At 52.8% G+C, this 24914-nt stretch overlaps 1 protein-coding gene across 6 annotated transcripts in view; it reads right to left on the reverse strand.

The window, feature by feature from the left end:
• Nucleotides 1–766: 766 nt before the first annotated feature.
• HECTD4 (HECT domain E3 ubiquitin protein ligase 4) overlaps nucleotides 767–24914 on the reverse strand; it is a 170643-nt gene continuing 146495 nt past the window's right edge. For 5 of the 6 annotated variants that reach the window (XM_070386057.1, XM_070386055.1, XM_070386058.1 and 2 more), the window contains 20 exons: nucleotides 24391–24596; nucleotides 23630–23760; nucleotides 23133–23338; nucleotides 21224–21403; nucleotides 18869–20175; nucleotides 17356–17563; nucleotides 14671–14894; nucleotides 14432–14583; nucleotides 12962–13068; nucleotides 12180–12303; nucleotides 10490–10680; nucleotides 9256–9402; nucleotides 8992–9111; nucleotides 8163–8318; nucleotides 6451–6554; nucleotides 6118–6339; nucleotides 4851–5017; nucleotides 4419–4614; nucleotides 3638–3860; nucleotides 767–3070 (listed from right to left, as the gene is read on the reverse strand). In XM_070386057.1, coding sequence (XP_070242158.1) covers nucleotides 2934–3070; nucleotides 3638–3860; nucleotides 4419–4614; nucleotides 4851–5017; nucleotides 6118–6339; nucleotides 6451–6554; nucleotides 8163–8318; nucleotides 8992–9111; nucleotides 9256–9402; nucleotides 10490–10680; nucleotides 12180–12303; nucleotides 12962–13068; nucleotides 14432–14583; nucleotides 14671–14894; nucleotides 17356–17563; nucleotides 18869–20175; nucleotides 21224–21403; nucleotides 23133–23338; nucleotides 23630–23760; nucleotides 24391–24596 — 4508 coding nt within the window. In that variant the 3' untranslated portion in view covers nucleotides 767–2933. The remainder of the gene's footprint in view (nucleotides 3071–3637; nucleotides 3861–4418; nucleotides 4615–4850; nucleotides 5018–6117; nucleotides 6340–6450; nucleotides 6555–8162; nucleotides 8319–8991; nucleotides 9112–9255; nucleotides 9403–10489; nucleotides 10681–12179; nucleotides 12304–12961; nucleotides 13069–14431; nucleotides 14584–14670; nucleotides 14895–17355; nucleotides 17564–18868; nucleotides 20176–21223; nucleotides 21404–23132; nucleotides 23339–23629; nucleotides 23761–24390; nucleotides 24597–24914) is intronic. The other variant, XM_070386054.1, reaches the window with a different exon arrangement.

Here is a 24914-nt window from a genome sequence, read left to right on the forward strand (position 1 = left end):
AATAGGGTTCTTAATCTTTGTATAATAAATATGTAGGACGCAACCACTATGAGCATTTATTGAGTACAAAGAAGGTGGAGTCAAGAGAATGAGAATTAAGTGGGTCTGTGGTCTCCTGAATGCAGACCAGAGGGCATGTATGTATATGTGCGAGAGTGTGTAGGGTGTGTGTGGTGTGGTGGGGAGTATGTGTGTGATGGACACGGAACAAGCAGGCAGAGCGTTGATCTTGGATGGTAGTTCTGAGCTAAGTCTTTCCCTCTTCCCTGCATTTTCCTTTGCACAAAGTAGTTCTAAATCCACTGCCGGTGCCCAAAGGAGGGCACGTGGTCTAAAGAGGGGCCAAGACTCTTCCAGTGCAACTGTCCACTTGAGGAAAACCTCACACCAGATGAGAGCTCCAGGACAAGCAGTGGGCAAGACCTGCAGGGTAGGTTTACCTTTGACCTTGGATTTCCATCCCTTCGATCAAACTTCCTATATGAAAACCAGAGAGACTTCCCTGATGGTCCACTGGTTAAGACTTCATCTTCCAATGCAGGAGGTGCAGGTTTCATCCCTGGTTGGAGAGCTAAGATCCCACATGCCAAAAACCAAAACATAGAAAAAATATTGTGACAAATTCAATAAAGACTTTATAAAAAAGTCCACATCAAAAACAAAAACAAAAAACCAACACAGACTTAAGGGGTCGAGTCTGGGAGCAATAGGTCATTTATAAGCATAATGGAGTTAAGAATCACACCAAGTGCAAAGAGACCATAATAGTTAGAAACACTTTTAATTTCTAGCCTCTTGGTGACCCTCAAGCATCAGAGCCATTCAAGGATGTTGGCCTTTGAATGTTCTCAGCAAGAGTAGATGACCACAGAACTCTTAAGGTAAATAAAAATTAGATGAAGGTTATTTATTGGTGTGACTTTTCCTGTCATGAGCTTCCTTTACACAGCAATGGTGTAAATAGCATCAAACTGAATGAAAAGTTTGTTAGATGCAACCATAAATAATTATAATAAATATACATCAAGTAACTTTACAGCACACATTTTTTAGGGCCAAGGTTTGGATCTGTCTGGACCTCAATGTGTTCTCTGGGAGAAGCAGTCGTGTTAGCAGCAGATACCTTACTCACAGCTGTCATCTAGTCAAGAGATGGGCCAACAAAAGCTTCCTCTTGGGGAGGTAGCTGACAATTCAGAGTCCATTCAAGGGATGGGAAGGATTGGGGGGTGGGGGGACAAAGATTTAAAAATACAGGGAGGAAAAACCACTTTTAGTAAATCCAAAGGCTCTTTCATTATGCAGAAATGAAATAAGAGGATCCTTGTTGTCAGGACTATGTCCTGGTGAGACCCCCTAGTCAAGGGGGCTATGGCCCCCAGGAGGCAGTGGCCGACCATGTTCCTTCCAATCAGGGAAACTGCTGGCAGGCACCTCCAGACGTGACTGATCCTGCATCAAATGTAACTGATGCAACTGGAACAATTCATCCAGGTTTATCCTTTCCTTAGGTCAGGGAATCGTTTCTATAATGGTCCTTAATGCATTTCCTAAGAAGAACAGGGAGGCGGTAGATGCTAATGCCTTTAACTCTAAAATCCACACCTTTCCAACAGGCCAGGGCCACAGCCGAGAAAGGAAGAGCAAATCCTCTCTCTCACCAGCATTCACACTCTAAAGCCTTCTAGACAGCACTCACGCAGAACTTCCAATATTCACAATATTTTACAATAAATACAGTGATGTGATTTTGCATGAACTGGCAAGGTCCAAAAATGACAGGGTCCAACAGGATGGCGTATGCTGCTCTCGAACAAAGTACCACTGGACAAGAGACCTACTCGGGCACAGATGCACTGGGGCTGCAGCAGCTCAGCCCTGGTACACACTCACGTGGGGAAGGGGGGTGTGCAGGGCGGGCCTGGCCAGAGGGGCGGAAGGACCCTGGTATCTCCATCTGGACTTGAAGGTCTTAGTCACTGAAGTAGACCCCGAGTGGAGCAGAGCACCTCAGACAGCTCTTTTGAAAATGGGGTGTGGCCTTTCCGCTGCTCCTCACATCACAAACACCGTAGTGAGGAAGGGCCGTTTCTGAGGACAGAAGGGGTCGAGGTGGGGTAGGGGGGCAGGCCAGAGTCATGTGCTTTCATGTCCAGAGTCCCGGAAAAATGCCCCTACTTGAGCTCTGTCCCTTCAGCTCCCGGGCTCCTCTCAGCTCCTGAGCTGGGATGTACCTGGCCTGACTCTGTGGACTAAGGTCAGGAGGGATCCCTTTGGTCATCCGCTCCTGAGCGGGAGCCTGTCAGACTGGGCCCAGGAGAGTCGGAGAGCAGAAGGGTTGTCTGGGTGGGAAGGGAAGGGCAAACCACAGTGGGCTTTTCCTCAGAAAAACCCAGACCATAGACAAGAGTCTACACAAAACTCCCTATGTGTGTCTCCCATGTTTGGGTCACTGGCCCAATCATTTCAAGTTGGAAGGAGGCCTGCAGGAGCCATTTCCGGCAGAAATGCCAGCTTGAGGTGGAAGGCAGGGCTGGCCACAGACTTGCCTGTGGAGACATGAACAGGGTGCTCTGCAGGCTGAGAGCATCTCACTACCAGCTTCCTGCTGGGTGATTCTGTGACGTAGCATCAGAACCCGGTGGCCACGAAGGAAAATGTCCAGGAAGATCAAATGAGACATGAGCTGTCTGGGAACTAAACTATCCTACAAACATACCACAAACAGGTAGCAAAAGAACCAACCCATCACGAAACGTACAAATACATAAGGTTAAGTCTTCCAGGAGGCCCTGGAATGTGGACAAAAGTTTGGAAAAGCAAAATGTCGCCAACTCCTCACGCAGGGCCCCGGAGGGGTGTGCCTGCAGCAGCAGGCTTCCCAAGCCGGCAGAGCAGAGCCTCGGTGACAGCCTAACTTTGGCTCCCTCCCATCAGCCACTCAGAGGGTCTTCGCGGTAGTGAATGGCACAACGTAGTTTCTCCAGCATGATTTCCAGCGAGGAGTACTGGGGAAGCTTGATCATGAACATACAGGTCTCCACTCGGATGTAGCGAGAATCTGGGGAACCTACAGTAGAAACCAGCATTAGAGCGAGGACCCCAGGGGGCCTGGTGGGCCCTTCTGTCTCCAGGTTTGCCTCTCTGGGCAGCTCTTAAGACAACCCCAAGGCCCATTTATCCGGTGGGTGGCGGGTGGAGGGGTGGAGGGGGAGGGTCTGGGAGGCTGGGGTGGGGCAGGAGGAGATTCTGGGGGAGGAAAGAGCAGCACAGGCCACAGATGGCTGACTTGTGACAGGCAGGTCTGGCCAGCAAAGAGTTTTGTTTGGATTTTTCAAAAATTAAAAATTTTTTGCTGCATTTAAAAGTCAAAAGATGACATTTCTGGATTTTAAGCTTTTGAAAATCTCAAAGGATATGTCAACTTTGTCCCTGTACTGCCACTTGGCAAAAAGTCAGGTTTGGGAAGCACATGACCCCCCACGCCCACCACTCCCGCACCTCTCATTTACATTTGGGGCGTGGTGTTCGGGGGTACCTGTCCATTGTCCTTCCCCCTTCATGCAGCACCTAGCAGCCCCAGCTCCAAACAGGGCCTAAGTGTCCCTGCTTGGAATGTGACAGGGAAGGCCAGTACCTGCTGTGCCATCTGGGGGGGCAATCTTCATGGGGTATGGGGGCACATGGGCCGTGTCAGGACCCCCGTCTTTGCAGGGGCAGGTGAACGGGATGCGCTCCTGGTTGCAGGCAAACTTGATGAACTTGCACAGCTCCTCCTGGGCAAACATCTCCAGTGCCCCCCAGAAGAACTCGATGTGCTGGTCGGTCTCCATCAGCCCCACCTGGTACATGGTGTGGGCCTGTGGAGAGAGGCCCCAGACGTGAGCAGGCCTGAGCCTCTGCTAACCTAGCCTCCCACCCAACCTCAGGGTGCACCCAACTCCATGGCGCGGTGATGACCGCAGGACACAGGGAGATCACAGCTACGACAAGGACTGCAGAGGCAGTGGCAATGAGAGTCTACGTGACTCTGGCCTATCTGCTAGGCTCAGCAGCAAGGGTTCTACCTACGTTACCCCACTGACCCCACTGGGTGGGTCCTGCCGCTGCTCCTGTTAGAGGTGAGGTCACTTGGGCAAGGTCTCCCAGCTGGCATGGGTGAAACCAGGCCACGCTGAGCAGTGGAGGGGCTTCGCCTCTGGTTGGTGGCTTAATTCACAGGCTCTGGAGGCAGGTGACCTGCCATTTCCTGGCTGGGTGACCCTGGGCAAGTGACCTCTCTCAGCTTTCGTTTACTCAGCAGTGAGACAGGGATGAGCATGGCTCCTCTCTTACGTAAGGGGGACAGAGCGCCAGGACAAAGAACACTGTACAGATGACAGGCCGCATGCGCCCGCCAACCTGGCCCGGCCACCAACCTTCAGGAACTCGAGGTTGATGTACGGGAGGCCGCAGGTGCGCAGCTCCATCTCCAGTGGGCTGAGCATGGTGAGCAGCTGCAGGGGGATGATGGCCCCGAGGCCCGCGCGCACGGCCGTCACACACTCCACGTTCTGTAGCTCACGCAGCCGCAGGCTCCGGATGGCGGCCGCATAGATGTCCTTGTTCTCCCACCTGGGGCGTGGGCAAGGGATGACACTCAGGAGGCTGCTGGCGGCATTCCCTGGACCTCCCAGACCTGGCAGCTCAGGGAGTTCCTCTCCTGCTCTGGGTGTCACCTGCCCCAGAGCCAGTGTTCCTGAATAGTCCTTCCACTGAAGGTACTCCACCATCTTTCCCGGCGCCCCCTGTCCTGCCTCCTGTCTTCCCCCGGGAAAGCCGCCTGTCCCCATCCGAGGCCCTGCACTCACGCCACGGGGATGTGCCGGCCACGGCTGCACAGCTCCACCTCCTCGCCGGTCATGGTCAGGTAGGTGAACCGGCAGCAGGGCTTGTTGGGCCCCTCGGGGCTCTCAGTGGCCAGGTGCTGGGAGGCGATCTCAGCACACAGGGCCTCCAACTCCGTCTCGTCGTTGATCTGGAGGGAGGGCACGGCAGAGCGGGGCTGACCACTGCCCTGCTCCCCAGATCCCCAGTGATAGAACCTCATCCCCATTTGGGGACAAACATCAGGTATTTTGGGTGGGGCTACCCTGGCCACCATGAACAGGTAGGTGGCACTGGCCTGGACTGTCAGCCATGCCCTCGGTTCAGGGTTGGGCACTGACCAAGGCCTGGCTAACAAGACCAAATTCCAGCCTCCCTCTTTCACTGGTGCAGGCAGGGCTGAAGGAGGGTGAGCCTTGTACTGCTGGGGCATCCTGGGACGAGTCATTGATGATGTTATTGGAGCACCTGGATTCAGCTCTGTCTGAAGCCCAATCTATATCTATACTTTCAGTTTTAAGGTCAAATCATTTTTTTAAAAAGTTTTCCTAAGCTGGTTTGAGCTGGCGTTTCCTGTCACTTGTCACCAGAGAACCCTGACTTAATCCCACATGTGGAAGGTACACGGGCCACCCTCCACCACGCGGCACACTGAAGTGCATGCAGGGCCACCCGGAGGAGAACAGCCTGTGGCTCTGGGGTGGTGAAGGCTGAGGGCACCCCAAAGTAGGTTCGTCTGCCTTCCCTGCCAACCCTGGGGTGGTTCTGTCTCCTGGCACCCTCTGGGGCCTTGCCCATGCCCTCTAGACAGAAGACTTGGCTGGACTGTCTGCCTGGACACCGTCTTACATCCCTTGCCTGCCTCAGGCTCTTGGCGCCACCCACGGCTCTGGGAGGGCCTCTCAGAGCAGCGCCTGGCAGTGACTCATAACCCCCAGCCCCTGGGGGATGTCCTGCTTCGAACCTTTAAGCAACTCATTGTGGGCCACTTTCTGCTGAGGAGTCAGCTGCCATCCCAGCCCTTGGCTTTGCGGCTCCCGTGTACTGGCTGCCCTCAAGTGGCAGCTAAGGGGACTACAGAGAGCCTGGCAGCAAGGACCTGCCCCACACCGCGCCAGGGACCTCAATCTGTGCCGGGGGTGGGGGTGGGGGTGGGGTGCGTCAGCTGACGCCTCTTCCAGCAGACACAGGGCAGGGGCACTGCTCCAGAGCCCCGTGGCCCCCCAGGAAAATAATGCGCTTTTCACTTACACTCTCAAATTTCTTGACGTAATTGTAGGTGAGTACATCTGCTTCCTGCAGGTCTTGGTCAGGGTCCAGGGGCTCGCCCACCAGTGTCTTCCAGAAGGAGGGCAGGAGGTCCAGGGGGAGGGGGACATCTGCTCGGATGGCGATCCCTAGCAACTGGCCCAGGAAGTGCAGCAGCTGCTCCTCCCCATAGGTGATGGGGCTGGGGGTCAGGATGTACTTGCCCTGGAAGCCGAGGCAGGGGCGAGGGATGGACCACGGGGTCTTGTGGAAGGCGCAGAGCTGAGCCCCCGCCCCTCAGGGAGCTGCCCGCGGGGCTCAGGCCCCACGTCTCACCTTGTTCTTGTTGACGGCGGAGCTGGGGCACAGCAGGAGGAGGGAGAGCGAGGAGCTCTGCAGCTCTCTGCACACCTGCCACAGGAAGTGGCGGAAGGAGCCACCTGCAGAACAGAAGGGAACCTCTCAGACGCCCTGCCCGCAGGCCCTGGCCCCACTGGGACACCCTGACCCCACTGGGACATCAGCCACTCTGCCCACCTGCAATGGGGCTTCGCTGAGTGGAAAGAACCCGCCCAAGGGCTGAAGGACCTAGGTTCAAACCTGAGGGGCCACTAACTGGCTGGCGGCTCCCAGGGAACCGCATCACTGCTGAGGCCAGCCTCCGCCTCTCCACCTGGCAGATGGGGGCCATCACTACACCCACCTCCCAGGCTAGTTCTGGGGTGTCCACAAGATCAAAGTCAGATCCTTCATGGGTCAGCTGTCATGGCTGCAAGCTGACACTGATATGAGGTCTTGGAGGACCTGTGTCCGTCCCCTGAGCTGGGCCAACAGCAGGGCCTCCGGCTTCCTCAGCATGGCCTCCCACTGAGCCCAGGGCTTGGCATGTTCAGTGAGAACACAGATAAACGGACGGACATACAGATACAGTGTGATGAGCAACGGGCAGTAAGCAGCTCCTTTCCTGCTGCCAATTTCAAACGTGCCCCTGGGTGTCTCACAGAACTCCTGTCTGTGGCCGCTCTCCTGCACCCTCCCCTGGGAAGCCCCTGTCAGTGCCCTCGGGTCTGGACGTTCTAGGAGAGCTGTGTGTACGGAGGACTTGCCTGGGGACAGATGTCAAGGCCTGGCCCTCATAGCTTCCATGGAGAAGCAGGAGACTCCTGCCTGCTGAAGCTGCCAAGGGCTGGGACAGAATCGGACAGGCCTGGGTTTGAACCCCAGTGAGCCTGCTGACTTTGGGGAAGCCCCATGTTCCCCATCTTTAAAGCAGGGCAGTGCTGGCATCAGGAGGAGTATAAGCTGTTGAGCCTGGGCCTGGCTTGTTCTCTCAGTGAAAAGTGCTGTCCTCAGACAGCCTCCGAGTAAGGTGTACCCAGGGGAGGCCACGGCGCCGGCCGGAGGGAAGGCTGCTGCAGGAATGTGTCCCATGATCAGGGCAGGCATGGGAGATGGAGCCGCTGAACAGCTTTCCTGCCCAGGGTGCCCAGTGAAAGAACTTTATTCTCCCACCCAGTGTGGGAGGTATTTTTAGAATGTCTGAGCTTAACTGAGGACCACGAGGGAGCACTTTCTGAGTGGCTGTCCCTCATCCCTGCAGCGTGAAACGGCAGAAGGTGCCATTTTGATCGAGGGTTCCCCAGACCCCTGTCTCTTATGCGGCACATACAACCCCTCAGTCAAGGGCTCTTCCTGGAAAATAAGTCCAGTCCACACTGAGGGCATCTCTCCTGACCCCCTCTGCCAAAGACATACCCCTAACACTGATCAGAAGCCGCGTCCCTGAGCCTGCATGGCTCAAGGCTGAAGTCCCAGACTAGCAGTGGCACCACTCCCCAGAGGACAGGGGCCAGTCCAGGGGGGCTGGGTTTGGAGAACCTGGGACCACTGGTCACTCGAGGGCAGTCCTGGCTTCTCTGTAGAGCAGGGTAATGAGTATGTGGCTTCCCTCTGCTAATGGGGAAGATACCAGCTGTTTAACAGTAACCCCAGGAATTTCACACTCTACACATGGCCTCCAACCTGAACTGGCTGGGGACTCCACTTACTGGTGCCATGGACCTCCTCCCCCGTGAAGCGGATGTTGAAGGCATAGGTAGGGTCGCCGCCACTCGCCAGTTTGACGCAAAGCTGGGAGGAGGGCACTGAGGCCAGCTGCCTGGCTGCCTGGCAGAAGTAGGAGTTCTCAGAGGCTCTGATCTCCCCTGGAACGAGAGAGAGGAGGTGCTGAAACCTCTCAGCGCCAAACACCTCCCGCCTCCCAGGACAGGAAAGCCTCCTGGCCAGGCCCTGCCTACTGCTCCCACGCCCCCACCCCTGGAGCAGCCCCTGCCTGCCCTTGACTCCTGGAACATCTTTAGTCATCACGTCTCCATCATGGTGGGGTCCTCTCAAGGAGCCCACGGCCCTGTTCTCCACATGGTCAGCCCCTCCCATCCTGCCACGTGTCCCAGGGATACACCCAGGCTCCTCTCACTCCCTGGCTCATGCCCCTCCTGACATCTCTCTGGTCATGTGCTGTAAGGGAGACTCCTACCTGCCTCCCCAACATCCAGCCTCCCCTCTGCTTTGGTGCCTAAGCCCGGAATTTGGCAGGTTCATGGCCAGAGCAAAGCCCACCTTTCCCACCATCCCCTGAACGGAGGCACGGCCTGTGCTGCTGACACACCTCCTCCTACCCCCGAGAACAGTGAGCTCTGGACAGACTAGACGGAAAGCCACAGGCTGGGATTAGAGCAGGGTGGCAGGAGCACCCCCACCCATGAAGGACTGTCAAAGCAGCTCCCACATCCTCTTCCAGAGGCTTCTTTCACGTATGAGAAACCAACTAGCCAGGTGCCGCTGCCTGCATCTTCTGGTTTGCGTGGCTCATCTCACCTCCCACGATCTCCAGCGGGTCCAGAGTGATTTCTGGTGCTGCATGGTCAGCCGTCCTCTGCACCGTGGCATTTAGCACCCGATTCATGACGGTCACCTTTGTGTCATAAAAGATCAGCCCTGGAGGGAGGAAGGTGGGAGAGAGGCTGGGACGGGGTGGGCGGCTTCCTCCACCCCAGTCACTCCGAGGCTGTCCCCTTTGCATCGTGCAGTCTCTTCTTGGGGGGTGAGGGGGGGACAAGCTGCTGGCGGCCAGGCACTGACCTTTGGCCTCCTTGAGCAGGGCGGCGATGCTGTGCGTGTACATGGGAGTCTGGCGCAGCTCAACCAGCGGCAGGAAGAAGGTCTCGAGCGTGGTGTTGAGGGATTGCAGCAGAGCGAAGCGCAGGCGCAGGCTCTCGATGGGCACGTCTGCAGGGCACAGTGGGCAGGGGTGGTCAGGCGGGGGCTCGGTCTGGCGAGCCTCGACTCTCCGTCTATCTGTGAATCCCTTGAGGGGCCTGGTCACACGTCCTTGAGGGGTAGGAGGCTGCCGGTGAGGGAATGAGACCAGGCGGAAGCAAAGGGCGAAGGCTGGGTTCTCAAGGAACCCATGGGTCCCCTTGGCCAACTCTGGGGCTGTGCCAGGGCTGTATGCTATACTGTTTTTAACTTTTAATTTTCAAATAATTATAGGCTTAAAGGAAGTGGCCAAAAAAAAAATGTAGAGTCCTATGCACCTTTCACCTAGCTCCCCTCAGTATGACATCACACATCAAAACCTGAAACCGAGATGTGGGCACACTGACTTGTACTTGTCTGCCCTCACGTGCGTCCCCTCTCTGACCGCGAGACTGATGTCGGGACAGCTTCTTGCTCATGTTCACTGTTGCAGTGCCCACAAGACAGCGAGGGCTCGGACGTGTGGCTGATGAGAGTGAGCGGGCTGAGGGGCCTGAGGAGCAGCACATGGGCACCAAAAGCCTCAAAGCCAGCCCGGGCCTCCTGTGTCATGACAGGGCACCCTCTCCAGGGATGGATTTCTGGAGAGTGTCCGTTTTTGTGTGTGTATTATTTTTCTGTGCATTCCTAGTTTTGATAAAAAAATGCTGTTGTCCTGTCATTAAGGATTGTGCCTCCAACACAGGCTACCAGATGGTCTCTTACCCCCAACACCAGGCTGGCATCCAAGGTGGCCTCTAGGCAGGAGGGGGCCTGGGTGTGATGGCAGGAGTCTCGCCTCTCAGCCACCGCACTCCTGGGTCTGCTCCTTGGCGTGGTTAAGAGGAGCAAGTAGTAAGTCCTCAAAAACTTTAATTTGGCCACAGTCACAGCCTCCTGTCCTTCTCTCTCTCTTTCCTTACCCACTTGGTTCACAGCAAGTGTTTCTAAGGATTTGTTTAATGGATGTGTAAAGGGCTTTGAGTCCTTCTCACACCCCCTGTGCCATCGTGGGTGAGGCCCCCACAGGGCAGCCCAGGCGGTGGTCCCTGACTGGCATCCCCCTGGACCCACATACTCAAGAGACAGGCCACTCTGGGGTCAGCAGCGTCTGCAGGGTCCAGATACACCTCGTGGGGATGCAGACGCGCGGGCGTGATGGCCAGGTGGCGGCACAGCCGGTTGATGTACTGCACGAGCGCCACATCCATCTCCAGGGTCCACTTCCTGGAGGCCTTGTGCGCATGCCGGACGTCGATGCAGGCACACCTGGGGGCAGGGATAGGCAAGGTAGGGCGGCGGCCACCGGGGGACGCTGGGTTCCTCCGCAGTCATGTCCCAGCTCCTGTTTATAAGACAGCCTTGCCTTCCAGGTGTTTCTTGGTGTTCAGCCAAGTGCTGACTGTAGATGGAGGGACTGCTCCTCTTGAGCAGAAAGTGTTCTTCAGAAGCAGGCAGGGGGTGGGGTGCGGGGAGGGCAGTATGCATCCCCATGTGCCTCCCTCATGTCCCTGGACTACACAGTCCGAGGGTTAAAGATATGAGTGGAGTCCTTGGGTGAAATCTAGGCTACAAAGCACACCTACTTCCTGGGGCTCAGTTTCTCCCATCTATAAAATGGAGCTGGTGATGGCATGACCTGTGCCATCAGGAGGACTGAGAGGACGCCCGTAATGCACATGACACGGTGCCCAGCACCTCCCGAGGGCGGTGCCAGTCACAGGTGTCCTTTACCCTGTGACTCCACCCCAGGTCCACTTACGCAGCTCCTCGAACAGGCAGGCAAAGGTGTGTGTGTGAGGGCTGCCTCGCTACAGCTGCGTAAGATGTAAATTACAGTTTCTAAAACCAACCAGAGAACTCGGCCCTGCCACCGTGAGCCAAGGCCCATCTGGGCATCGACTCTGAGCCTTCAATGAAGGTACAAAGCGCTGGTGCCAAGCAGTAAACAGTTTCTCAATTGTTTGGAAAATGGGGCTTTAAAAAAGCATGCTTCTTGCAGCCATTCCTTCTCTGAGGTCCAGAGACTCTTGCTGTGGGTCAGGATATGTAGGCCTGTGTGGTGGAGCCAGAGGGAAAGGGCGGGCAGATTTCTTCCGGTTTGCAAACATCTTGCCTGTTTGGGATTCTCTTACAGAAAGGGGAAACCATATTTAGTTTGACCCTGGAGCCTTGGTGACTAGTGACCCTGCTGTGTTCCCGCCTGGGAGGGAGAGGCAGGAGACGAAGTGTGATGCCAGACAAAAAAAGACTCTTTGGAATAAGTCATCCCTGTAAAGGACTGACCTGTCCCCTCCCACCAGTTCATATGTTGGAGCCCTAACCCCTGCAATGTGCCTGTGCTGAGACAGAGCCTTTAACGAGGAGATGAAGTTAAACAAGGTCACAGGGTGGCCCTAATCTGACAGGACTGTGATCCTCACAAGAGGGACAGACACCAGGGATGCAGGCACAGAGGCGAGGCCACATGAGCACACAGTATGCAGGTGGCCGTCTGCAAGCCAAGGAGAGCCCTCCGGAGAAACTACCCCTGCAGACACCTTCATCTTGGACTTCTGGCCTCCAGACTGTGAGATACGGGATTTCTGTTGTTTAGAGCACTGTTTCAGATGGGTGAGAAAACCCACTTAAGCAAAATTAGAAACTAACTCAATAGGCATTAAAAACAAGCCAGACAGAATGGCTTCCCAGGAAGTCATCTCTTGGGAAGTGTCTAGTGGCTGAGGACAAGTTTTCACAAGGAACTGACCGGGCTGACGGCCTCTTACCTCTCAAAATGAAGATCGTAGCCACAGGATAAAATCGCTCTCCAGACGCTGCGGATGTCTTGCTTGGCTCGGTCGATCACAAACTTGTGAAATCCTTCTAAGGTCAGGTACTTCTCCTCTGGGACTGACAAAAGAGTGTTCACAGAGTTAGGAATCTGGTGAGAAGTGCGGGCCCCACAGGATGCTCTCAGTGCACCCTCTATTTCAGGACCCAATTCATCTAACTCCTCTGTCTCCCGCCGTCACTCCAGGGTCTCTTAGCAAACTGTTTCCACCTGCTGCTCAAGGACATGCATAACCCCTCAACCTAACAGGTGGTCACCAAGCGGTGGGGCGTTTCCCCTCCAGTCCCATCTTCCTGTATCTCAAACATTCCTGACTAAGCAATTTTTAACAATAACAGCTTTCTCCAACTCTGCTTGGACCTTTAGGAAGATGAAGCTCTAATGCTCAGGTTAAGTGCCCTCTGGGAAAAAATTTCTGAGCAGATTGCCAATCTTTACTTTCAGTCATGATCATCAGTTTTCTTGGGGATATGGTGTTTCTGGAGCTACTAATCTGACCTCCACAAGTTCAGGTCAGCAGAGACGGAGGCCTGGAGAAGTAACTTGAGTCGGCCAAGGATGTGGTCTGTGTCATGAGCAGGGCTGCCCTGCCTAAGCTAAAATGCGAGGGAGCCAGGCAGGAAGGGAAAGGCACGGAGACTGGTTTCCAGGCTGGGCTGCCCCTGACCAGGGTGGCAGCAGCCCCAAGCCTGTATCAGACTCCAAGTGCTTATTTACCTTCTTGTTTCTTGGTGGGTGACTTTTCGGGGTCCTTTTCATCTGGCTTGCTCTTTTCAGGTGACTTGGGCTTCACGGTGGGCTTCTTCTCACTCAAGGCAGTCCTGCTGTAGATCAAAGCACTGGAGTCGGGATTCCTCACGCTCACGCTCACGCCCACACCCTCTCCCGGCAAGGGGAATGCAGAGCCTCACCAGGCAATGGCTCCTCCTCCCCCAGCTACGGCTGATGGTTCAGGGGAGGCTGGGGTCTAGACCAGCTCTGTTCTGATCAAGACAAGCTTCCTGAGCAAATTATGGGGACAAATGGACACTTTAAAATGTGGACAATCTTGAGGTGACGCTTTCCAAACGTTCTTTCTGCATACTTCAGAGCTGCACTGTCCAAGACGGAGTCGCTGGCCACATGTAACTACTGAAGTTTAAACTGATTACAGTGACAAGTCCAGTTCCTCGGTGGCGCCTGCTCAAGTGAAGTGCTCAGAAGCCAAATGCGGCTAGGGGCTATTGTGCTGAATTGAATAGCACAGACAAACAGCACATTTCCATAGTCACAGAAAGCTCTATGGGACAGTACTGATTCAAACGCACCATTTGTGTATAAGTAATTAATGGACACTCTTTTCTCTGATGATTTAAAGGATTCCTCTAGAGACTCCTGCTAAGTAAAACTTTACTATCTGAATTTTAACCTGGGAGCCATAAACTTGTATCTAAAGAAGATTCTATCAGGTAAGTGTACAGATCCACACATGGAATATTATACAGCTACCTTAAAAAGAAATGGGGGGGGGGTCTTTTTGCGCTGATATGGAATCATCTCCAAGATCAGCAATAAACAGAAAGAACAAGGTACAGCCTTTCTGTACAGTTGCCGACATCTGGGTATGCTTACACTTGCTTGTGTATGCCTACACTCGCTTGTGTACACCCAGAAGGGTTTTGGGAGGCTACGTATGGGGCACTGCAGCCTCAGGGAGGGGACCAAGGATGGAGAGGAAGAGGAGTGGCTTTGATACTTTTGAATATTGCACTATTTAAAATGTACCAAAATAATACATATGCACAAATAAAACCTTTTGCATTTGAATGTTACAAGCAGTGGCTATCTGGGGGTACTTCAGTATTTTCCAGTATGCATGGGAGCATTTTACAGTCTTTCTACAATAACCATGCACTATATGTGTTGGTAAAAGAATTCAGACTTTTACAGAATTCTGTACATTTTAGACATTTAATTAATTCAGACTGGTCTGCTTTCCAGCCTGCATGGTCCAGATTTTACTATCCTTGTGCATCAAAAGAAACGTTCTCTTCTAATTGATGAAGGTGAGGGCAGAAAGGCCCCCAGCAGTAGAGCAGAGTCAGACTGTCTGGCTTCCCTGAGGTGCCCACAGCCTCCCAGGAAGCCTGCTGGCAGGTGGCCCGCGTCCTCCCACCAGTCTGGCTCCTGTGCTCCTTGGCCGCCCACCTGACGCTGTTGAGCACTGCCTTGTCCTTGGTGGGCGGCTTGGTGATGGGCCGCTTGGTGCTCACCACCTTCCCGGGGTGCTGCTCCTTCCCCGCCTTGCTGTACTTGCTCTTGTCAAACTTGGGCTTCGGCACACCGTACTTCCTCAGGATCTGGGGCGACCAAAGAGAGAGGGCCTCAGGCTGAGCCCAGGGCATGCCTGAGGCCCAGCACAGGAGTGGCAGGGACAGGGTGGCTACCTGGGTGAGCTGGTCCTCTAGCACCTTTTTGGGGGGCCGGACATTGGTGAAGAAAAGGTGGAGGAGGTTGCCCGGTGTCTGGGAGTTGATCTGCTCTTTGCTAAGATAAATGTCCGACACTTTGATGGGCTTTGCTGGCGTCAGGCTCAGCATCTGCTCCGAGTGGGCACAGCTCTTAAATATCTCCGTCAGCACCTCTCTGGCCCCAGGCACCAGCTTCTCACCTGTCACAGGATGGAGGGAGGGCAAACGATTCTGCCATGAACACGCTATGTCAGGACAAGCCCTGCAGCACCTGATTTATTTTTCATCAGCAATTTATTTGGGAAGTGGATATCGGGAGGTTAGTGGTGATGAGGAGCTGTCCACCGAGACCTGGTGTCCCCGCTCTGTTAGCACACCTCAGTGACATGCCCAGCCTTCTCTGCCACGAGGTGTGGCCCTGGGACACGGGCCCGTCCTGGACCACCCTGCTGTCTTCGGTGTCTGTCCCCGCTGCTGGCTGCGTGGAGATGACAAGCACCCTGGATGGAGGACCTCAGGGCTTACGCTGGACTCTTACATGTGTTAAGAAATAAAACTTCTACTAGGTCTGAGTCACTGCACTCTGGGGTCTCTTCATTATGGAGGTTGAACCTCCCTTAACTTCAAGAATGTATCTATAACAGACAGACCCCAGGGAGCGAGAGGATGTAGAGGCTGCAGGAATTTTCAGTGCAAAGTAGTCAATACAGTTGTTCAATAGTTATTGTTACAGGATACATTTCAAACCTGGCACAATCAGCAGGTGGAAAAGAAAGTTCTCTCAGATACAAGAGGGACTTCCCTGGTGGTCCGATGGTTCAGACTCTGATCTTCCAATGCAGGGGGCCTGGGTTCGATTCCCGGTCAGGGAACTAGATCTCACATGCTACAAGAGTTTGCATATCAAAACTAAAGATCTTGCCTGTTGCAACTAAGACCTGGTGCAGCCAAATGAATACTTTAAAAAAAAGAGAGTTCTCTCAGAAACAAGAAAACTGTCTATGAGTATGAGAAAAAAAGACTTAGTTTTTTGGTCCCCAAACTTATTTTTTTGGTCTTCCTGAAGATGCTCTTACCTTTCCTAAGGGGCTAGTCAGGATCTACCCACGCGTTCCTCGTGGCCAAGGGTCCCCCCTATCTCGGGGCGGGACTGACCGGTCTCCTAATCCCCTCTCTTTGGCGTGTGGTCTGGGCCACACCCAGTTCACGGGGACGGGGCTGCGAGAACGAGAGCACAAAGGCTCCCTGGGCATCTGGGCTGAGGGTGAGGACATGGCTGTATGGAAGGCATGACCAAGACCTAAGAGGTGATTCAGTACAACCACAACTCAAAGAAACTCAAGCGAAATGAGCGTGGCTATGATGCGGCAAATTTGTTTTCAAAAGACTGAGTACCTTACATGGAAGGTTTGACTATCATGCAATCAGGAGCTAGAAGTAAATTCATATCAAAACATGAAAAGACTGGTATAGCATTAATTGCGGCAGAAAAAGACCCAGGGTTCCCACAGGTCTTACATTAGCCAAGCCCATGTGGCAGATGAGAGCTGAGGGGGCAAAGTACCACCAATAAGGGCACAGGGCCGAAGCCAGGGCCGGGAGAGAGAAACAGGCCCTTGGGAGCAAGAGTCAGACAAACTCACAGACCGAGATACGTATTTTAATGCAATATTTTAAAAAAATCAAAATTAATATAAAAAGCCCATAATGAGCAAAATATTTAAAGTTCTGTGCTGAGCCATATTAAAGCCTGATGCAAAAGGAAAAGTCTTTAATACTGATCCTGTCTGTATTTAAAATTTTAATGGTTTACTCACCATGGATATTTTACATTAATTTTGACTTCCATAAGTACTGTATTAAAATACTACTACTGAGTTTTTTCAGAGCCCCATTGAATTCTGTGGCCTCACTTAACCTCATTCTGGTCCCAGCCTTGGAGCAGTATTTCAGAATTTCATGACTAGAGGATAATAATTTGGAACAGCAACAAAAACCCATACCCAATATTACATTTCTGTCCACAGCAAACATAAAACAAACTCAACCACTCTATTGTGAAATTTCAATAATGTTAAAAGAGTTGGAAAAAAGAACATAAATTAAAAGATTTGAGAGAGACTGATACAAAATAAAGACAACCACACAAAGAACTACAGTTACAGAAAGAAAGGGGAAAACTGCTGTTGCTTCTGATGCAAAGCTGGGTGGAGGTGGGGGTGAGTTCTCAGCCTCAGGACCTGCTAGACCTGGCTCTGTGGGTCCTGGGTGAGCAACAGAAACGGGGAAGCCAGACAGAGACCACCCCCAACATACGAGCCACCGAATGACAAAGGCCTCTGTGGAAAAGAAGCTGGGACAATTTCTTCCTCAATAATTCATTTTAAAGGATGAGGCATCAGCTGTCCTCAAGCATACAACTAAATGATTACCAGTCATGTATGCGGCACATTCTAGCTCCATAGGACACAGAAAAGAAATACACTTGAACTCAAACAAGAGGAAGCCTGACTAGACAAAAAGAGAAAAAATGACCTGAATGCAAGCCCACATCTGAGGCTGATGCAGGCTGTGGCACAGTCATTCCTGGTGGTCTCTTGGCTGGCTGAACCCTGAGGGGAAAATGTCTATTTGTTTAAAAAAACAAAATCTGTAACCCACCTTTAATTGACTTATCATTGAAATAATCTTCTAACCCTGGGCTCCCCTGCGTATCGAATAGACTCTGATTCACTACAGACACCGTGAGGATCTCTTCCGTTGACATTTCCATCAATTCATCCTCACCATCCAAGCTTGACAAACCTATCAAGTCATTGTTGTTAAATAAACTTGCTCGAATTTTCTCAATTTTGGCTCGGGACCTTATCTGTGTGAACAAGAGAAAGAGTCAGGATTTAAGTGGAGAAACCAGTCATTCAGCTGTACGACCTCTCTTTCCCTCCTGCCTGTCCCAAAGCCCTCTGCTCGTCTTCAGCGTTCTGAGCACCACCTGACCAGGGCGAGCTGGCCTTCCTGACGGAGTCTCTCTCAGGTGCCAACAGCAGTTACTTGCAGAAGAATGACTCAACCAGACACTCCTGCTGCTAAACCCTGGCCAGATCTGTGGCTTTACCTGAATGCCCAGGTGGTTAAAGGCCATGCTTGGTCCAGGCTCTGAGAAAATCCCCAGGGAGAAGATGGACAGACGAGAGGTGACTCTGGGAGAAAGCCAGCCCCTGAATCCTTGAGCTTTCCTGTCAGAGCCCATGGTGGGGAGCGAGGGGGTACCGGTTCTCTTCCCAGGGCCTTCCTCGCCATATCCAGTAAGGGGGAGGACGGTTTTCACTTTGCACCTGACTCCTGTTACAGAGGGTGCAGGATTTCTACACAAGGAGCCCACGAGACAGATGGCATCATGAAGTGGAAAAGGAACCTGGCAACACACACAGCACCTGAAACTTGGAGTCACTCGGAACAGAACAGCAAGTCTGTTCTCACGTGCTCTATGGGGGTCCCTCCTACTGATGGCAATGATTAAAACAACCCAAGGCCACTCAAAAAGATGTTTCTGGAGCCCGAGAGGGAAAGCACTCGATAAAGCCCACCCCTCAGCAAAGTTGAGCCCCTGGAGCCCCTTGGCCTCCCTCCCTCCGACACCCAGCAATGAGCTGTGTTTCCTTCCTGACATCAGACTTGCCATCACGCTCAGAGATGTGACCTCAGACACAGATACTGCTGCTGCTGCTGCTGCTAAGTCGCTTCAGTCGTGTCCGACTCTGTGCGACCCCATAGATGGCAGCCCACCAGGCTCCCCTGTCCCTGGGATTCTCCAGGCAAGAACACTGTAGTGGGTTGCCATTTCCTTCTCCAATGCATGAAAGTGAAAAGTCAAAGTGAAGTCGCTCAGTCTTGTCCGACTCTTAGCGACCCCATGGACTGCAGCCCACCAGGGTCCTCTGTCCATGGGATTTTCCAGGCAAGAGTACTGGAGTGGGGTGCCATTGCCTTCTCCACAGACACAGATAACCAACATGATAAATCATTGCTGTTGCTAACAGCTGCCTCAGGCAGCCCCATAAGTGCTCCGATGTCACCTATTAGTCCCTAGGAAACAATAATGGAAGGCGTAAAGAGGCTGGGGGGATTCTAACTGCTCGTGATTTAAGTGGTGGCCAAGGCATGAGGTGCTGACCTCCACGACCGCGAAGCCTTTGATGGGGCGCGCTGCAAGGGGCTGGTTGTCCAGGGACGTGACTGTGTACATGGAGCCCATGTCTGACACTGAGGCTGTTTCTGCGTTGTCCAGTGGCTCGCCCAGGCTCCCCAGGCTGCCCAGGCTGCCGGTGCTACACAGGGAAATGTCCAGGCTCTCCTGGCTGGACACCACATGGGGCTCCAACAAGCCTGCAGGGATGGGCAGCTCCAGGCCTGCAGGCAACGGATCCGCGGAGAGGTCACTGACTGTCTGCGAGATGCCCTGGGAGCTGCAGATGGAAGCCTGGCTGGTGGACGCGGATGCGCTGACGCTCATAGCAGGGGTCAGGCTGCTGGATGTGCTGACCTCCAAGCTGTCCGTGCTGGGGAAGCCGAGGGTCTTTTCCGGCTCGGCTTTCCCATCACCCCCCTCGGCCTTATCTTTTGGCTTCTTGGGGTCTTCGTCCTGCAGGGGGATGTAGATCTCATCCTTGAACACCCCGCCATGGGCATTGCAGGCCTTGCGGATGGCACCCCTGACGATGCCCTCGTCCAGGTGGGTGGGGATCCCAGAGATCACCAGCAAGCGGCTGTGGGCGGTGGGGCCCACCAGGGCCTGGCAGGCGTCGGCGATGGCGTCGCTTGTCACGCCTAGCCCCTGTGGGTCCTTCCTGGTGAGGTGGCGGAGGATGATGAGCAACGTCAGAGCACGATGGAACCACAGCATGTCCTCGGGCTTGCTGCCCCCGATGCTCAGCACGGCGGGGTCCGAGTCCACAGAGCGTGAGGACTGGCGCTTCCCAGAGGAGGAGGCCTTTTCCCGCTTCATCTTGACTTTCTTCCTCTTGGACAGGAGGCTGGGGCTCTGTGGAGTCTGTCCTGGGGAGGACGATGAGGAGGAGGACGAGTCGCTGAGGTTTGGGGCAGTCGCTGACGTCACCCCGCTGGCGGTGACACTCATGTTGGTGGGCAGGGTCACCTCGGCCACCGCCAGGCAGCCCTCCATGAGTGCGTGGAAATACGTCGAGAACCGGCCCTGGTCAGCAGCCGCCGTGGCTCCTGAGCCTCCGCATGCACTGCCCGAGACCCAGCTCTGCGTCTCCTCGTCGTACAGCTTGTGAAGCTCCGACTGCAGGGCCATCAGCATGGCCAGGCAGGGGTTCAGCTGGAGGGCGATGGATGAGGACAGGCCGGCTGGGTGCTTCCTCTGCTCTAGGCTGTGCACCGTGCGCAGGAGCTCTGCCAGGAGGTGGAAAACCAGCTCCTTCACGCAGGCCGCCATGTCTGTGGTCCAGAGGAAGTTGCCTGAGGTGAATGAAAGCAGTCACAACTTAAAACAACCACCTATACAGAGCTTACTAGGTGCCTGGCACTGCTCTGACAGAGTAGACCCTCACAGCAACCACATGAAACAAACATACATCCTTCATCCTCATTTCACAGATGAAGAAACAGAGGCTCGAAGGGCCAAAGGACTCACACAGCTGCTACAGTCACACGCTCTCACAGGGCAGACTGACACCAGGGCTGGTGGCCCTAACCCCTGTGCCACCTGACTACATGGAGTCAGTTCTACAGCTCTGACCTCCCAAATCAGTATTTTATTTCTCATAAAGTTATTAAGTAGGTTGGTGACAAATCACTTTCCTCTCATATCATCTGTCTGAACCCCTCAGGGCATATGAGTTTGCAACATGGTTTTCCCTTTGACACTATATTATGAAAAAATACAGAAAAGTCGAACAACTTATACAGTAAATATTTAGATGCTCACCACCTACGTTCTACCATTAACCTTTTGCTGTGTTTGCTTTATTGCACATCTATCCATCCCTCTATTCATCCATAGACTCACCCTAGATTTTGATTATTTCAAAATGAATTGCAGATATCAGTATGTTTTATCCCCAACCACTTAAGCAGACACATCATTAAAGTTCAATATTTAGAAAAATTTTGAGGTGAATTTATAGGCTAATTTCACAACTCTTTAAGTTTACCATTCCATGAGTTTTGCCTAAATGCAATCTCTCTTTAACCTTTCAGGAGCTGTTACCATGTTTGCAGGTAAAAGGTGGCATGGAAGTGAACACCAACATAGAATCAAAGTTACAATGATGGCATATGTTTGTGTTTTAAAGCAAAGTAGGATCAAATTAATCTTGTTTTCCTAGTTAGATGCCACCCTTCAAAATAACGACAATACCCTGCAGATCATGGATGTGGAAGTCTAACTTCCACTCAGTTCTCCAGGCCCGCTTGATAGCAGCTCGTGAGAGCTATCGCTACTCCAGGCCACTGTGGCCACCCCAAAGCAGCTGCCCCGGCCGATCCCGGGGATGGTGGGCCTCACCGAGCAGCTCCACCACTTGCAGGAGGACGGACGTCGGGATGGTGTCAGGCTCATCTTCAGCTCTACCTTCGCCATCCTCTGATTTCCAGGACAGTAGCTGCTCGGTGAAGGCCATCGCCAGGGGGAACTCGAGGGGCAGGGAGTGTAACACCAGCACGGCTCCGGGTGGGGGAGATACCCCTAGAAGAAGCACCCAGAAGGAAAGCTTGTGATTGGCAACACCTGATCAAAACTAGCTTGTGAGAAAGACCTGCCAGGTGTGAGCAGAGAAACAAGGCCTATCCGCTCCTGTGCTGGGGTGAGAAGAAACCTCACTCCCCACCTGCCAGACAACGTCCGCTGCAGGCAGAGGAGCAGTGGAGGATGAGCTCCAAGGAGTCCACTTGCTGGTGTGAGAACGGGACAGAGGGGACAGGGAAGGATAAACATCCCCTGGTCAGTCAGATACCACCTAGCCCCATGGCCTGAAGTGGAGACAGGAAGTCAGACTTTAAGAGATGCTTCACTGGAATGGTTCTGGCTTGGTAAAGAAATAACCAGCTCCTTGGTGTGGCTGCAATCCCATGGGAGCATCAGCTTATCTTAGGTTGACAGAGCAGACCAGTGAGGAGGTCCCTAGACTTCATGCACTACCAGGGCTTTGATTCTTTTTTACTGCCTTGCATTACTGCTATGATCTAAATCTGACTGAAGTGGCCTATGATGAGAGAGAAAGGCTCTGAGGCTGGAACCCCGTCATACCCTGAACTGCATCCCCACCCTCTCTGCAAGCAATGATCACACGTAAGCTGAGGGGGACTTCTCTGGCAGTCTGGTAGTTAAGACTCTGCGCTCCCAGTGCAGAGGGCTGGTCAGGGAACTAAGATCCTACATGCTGCACAGTGTGGCCTAAAAAACATTAAAACCAACAAACAAATAAACAAAAACCCATAAGCTGGGCTACCAGGGGTCTCTGGCCAGATCAGGAGGAACCATGCTGACAGCTGTGTACTTTGGGGTGAACGTTTATTTAGGGAGTGATAGTAGGACAGAGACCCTTTATGTTTACACACAATTTCAAAAACAATGTAGGCAAAACACAATGAAAAAACTAGACCCTAAAAAAAGAGATCATAAAGTTGTTTAGCATTGACCAAATCTCTTAAGAAATGTTCTTTCACTTTATTCCCTAAAGATGCAATGTCCCCAGGACTGCGGCTGTGCAGAAGTCAAGGCCCAATTTTGGCTGAAAGTTCACAGACATCTTTATGACTGTCTTCAGCAAGCACCTGTCTGTCTTTTTCTGTCCAACCTGCCAAGGACATGCAGTGGAAGTCTGAGAGTAGATTTTCCTTTCTCTGTGTGCTGACTCAGAAACAGAATCAGCTGGCCCTGGTATATAAAGTAGACAGCCAGCGACAGTGTCAGGATTTACAGAGGAGGAGCCCTCAGCTCAGTCCAAATCTACAAAGACTTAACAAAGGATGCCAGGGAGATGTGGGCCTCCCAGCCTGGCCACTAGCTTTTGTTTATCATTTACGTGGGGAGCGGACGATCTCTGAGGTCTGTGCCCTAGGGAGCCATAGTATACTCGAGAGAACTCAGTTTTAATGAGAACTTGAGGAAGGGCAGCCAAGATGGTTATAGCTAAGTGATGGGTTTCAAACAGCATGTGCCCAGCACACACTTGTGAAAGGAGACAAAATCCCCCCTGTCATCTGGGCAGCATCTGCCAGGCCTTCCCTGAGCAGGAAAGGGACAACTTTTCATTTACTGTCTCTGAAGTACACTGCCCCGAGCAGTCCTATTCTTCACCCATGGGAAATGGGAACACAGCAAGGTAGAAAATTCTTTCAATTTTCACAAAGAAGGAAAGCAGAGAATGACTTCAAAGCTGTTCTTATTACCGTGAGCTAATTCACAGACTTACCCAGTTTGATGTGGACTTTGTCTGTGGAGAGGATCACAGAAGGGTACTGGTTGGTGGTAGGAGGTGGTGTGAGCCCTGTGTTGGCCGGAGACGCATCCCGCGGGTAACAGACGGCCTCGATGAGGTTCAGCTGGCCATTTCGCTTCACTTTGTGGCCCAGCCCGTACACCAGCACACGCGCCCATGGTGCCTTGTACAGAGAGGAACTGAAGAGGACATATGAAATTGAGCAGAGTTCAGTCAGATCAACAGACGCTTTGTTGGGAGAAGGGCGGTGAGAACTGGGCACACATGTCATCCCCACCACGTTTTAGAAGGTCATTCTTCATACAGACTAATTTCTAAAACATGGAAATTAGGGAAGAACTTTAAATCATTTTCAAATACAGTATGCATTAAAGAATAAAAGCAATGAGTTTTCTTTTTCTGTAAGTTTCACCAGAATCCGCCTGACTTTTTCTCTCCCTGTCACCATCTGCTGGAGTCAGGTTACTTACTCTTTGCGGAATCCAGACTGACTTTCTTTGCAAGATACGACGACGAAAGCTGCCCCGGGGAAATTGACGTCCATGTTGACTTTGGACTCGGAAATTGGAAACTCTTCGGAGGGGAACTGTTCTGGTGCTGTCTGCAGAGACATTGAACAGGGAAAACCAGGGATTCAACACAAGAGGGCATTTCATCTTCCCAGCTCCCAGGCAGGGGAGAGCCAATACATAATACACGCACTTTAACAAGATCAGGAAGACAAAAGAGCCCTCTGGGAGGAAGGACACATGGATTGGACAATGTAGGGGAGCTGCAGAGAAAAGGAGGCTAGTGAGGTGGGGGCTTGAGGGAATTAGTGCTATTTTTCTTTAATTATTTCTTTTTTGCTGTGTTGGGTCTTTATTGCCAAGGGGGCTTTTCCTCTAGTTATGGAGAGCGGGGACTACTCTCTAGTTGTGGTGTGTGGGCTTCTCACTGTGGTGGCTTCTCCTGTTGCACAGGCTCTAGGGCACTCGGGCTTCACTAGTTGTGGCTCCCGGGTTCTAAAGCACAGGCTCAGTAATTGTGGTGCACGAGCTGAGCTGTTCCATGGCACATGAAATCTTTCCAGATCAGGAATCAAACCCACGTCTCCTGCATTGGTAGGCAGATATTTTACCAATGAGCCACCAGGGAAGCACCAAGAAAGTGTCATTTTTAGCCAGCCAGTAAGATTTCCAATTAGAACCTGTAATCCCAGTTCAGGGATGTCAGAGCTTTGGACTTTCACCTGCAGGAAAGAGCAGATCTGTTTGGTCAGCTCCAGAAGGCTCTCCTCGCCCTGGTGCAGGGTCCGCGTGATGGCCACGTTGAGCCACTCTCGCACCGTCTGGGAGCTGCCCTGGTAGAAGAGGTCTGTGGCCGAACAGTTCTGGGAATGGACACAGTGCTGCAGGGACTGCGCCAGGAGGATGGAGCTGGAGCTGATGGTGCCATCTGGGGACGGGAAAGGAAACACAGGTGATGAAGATCACAGCAGCCCAGGGCTGTGAGATCCTAAGTAGCAACGAGGCGCGACCCATCTGGAAAACTGGGATGAGTTAGCTTGGCTTTGCTGCTGCAGCTGCTGCTAAGTCGCTTCAGTCGTGTCTGACTCTGTGCGACCCCAGAGACGGCAGCCCACCAGGCTCCCCTGTCCCTGGGATTCTCCAGGCAAGAACACTGGAGTGGGTTGCCATTTCCTTCTCCAATGCATGTAAGTGAAAAGTGAAAGTGAAGTTGCTCAGTTGTGTCCAACTCTTAGTGACCCCATGG

This window comes from Bos mutus, chromosome 17, assembly GCF_027580195.1.
Source record: "Bos mutus isolate GX-2022 chromosome 17, NWIPB_WYAK_1.1, whole genome shotgun sequence".
NCBI classification, from domain to species: domain Eukaryota; kingdom Metazoa; phylum Chordata; class Mammalia; order Artiodactyla; family Bovidae; genus Bos; species Bos mutus.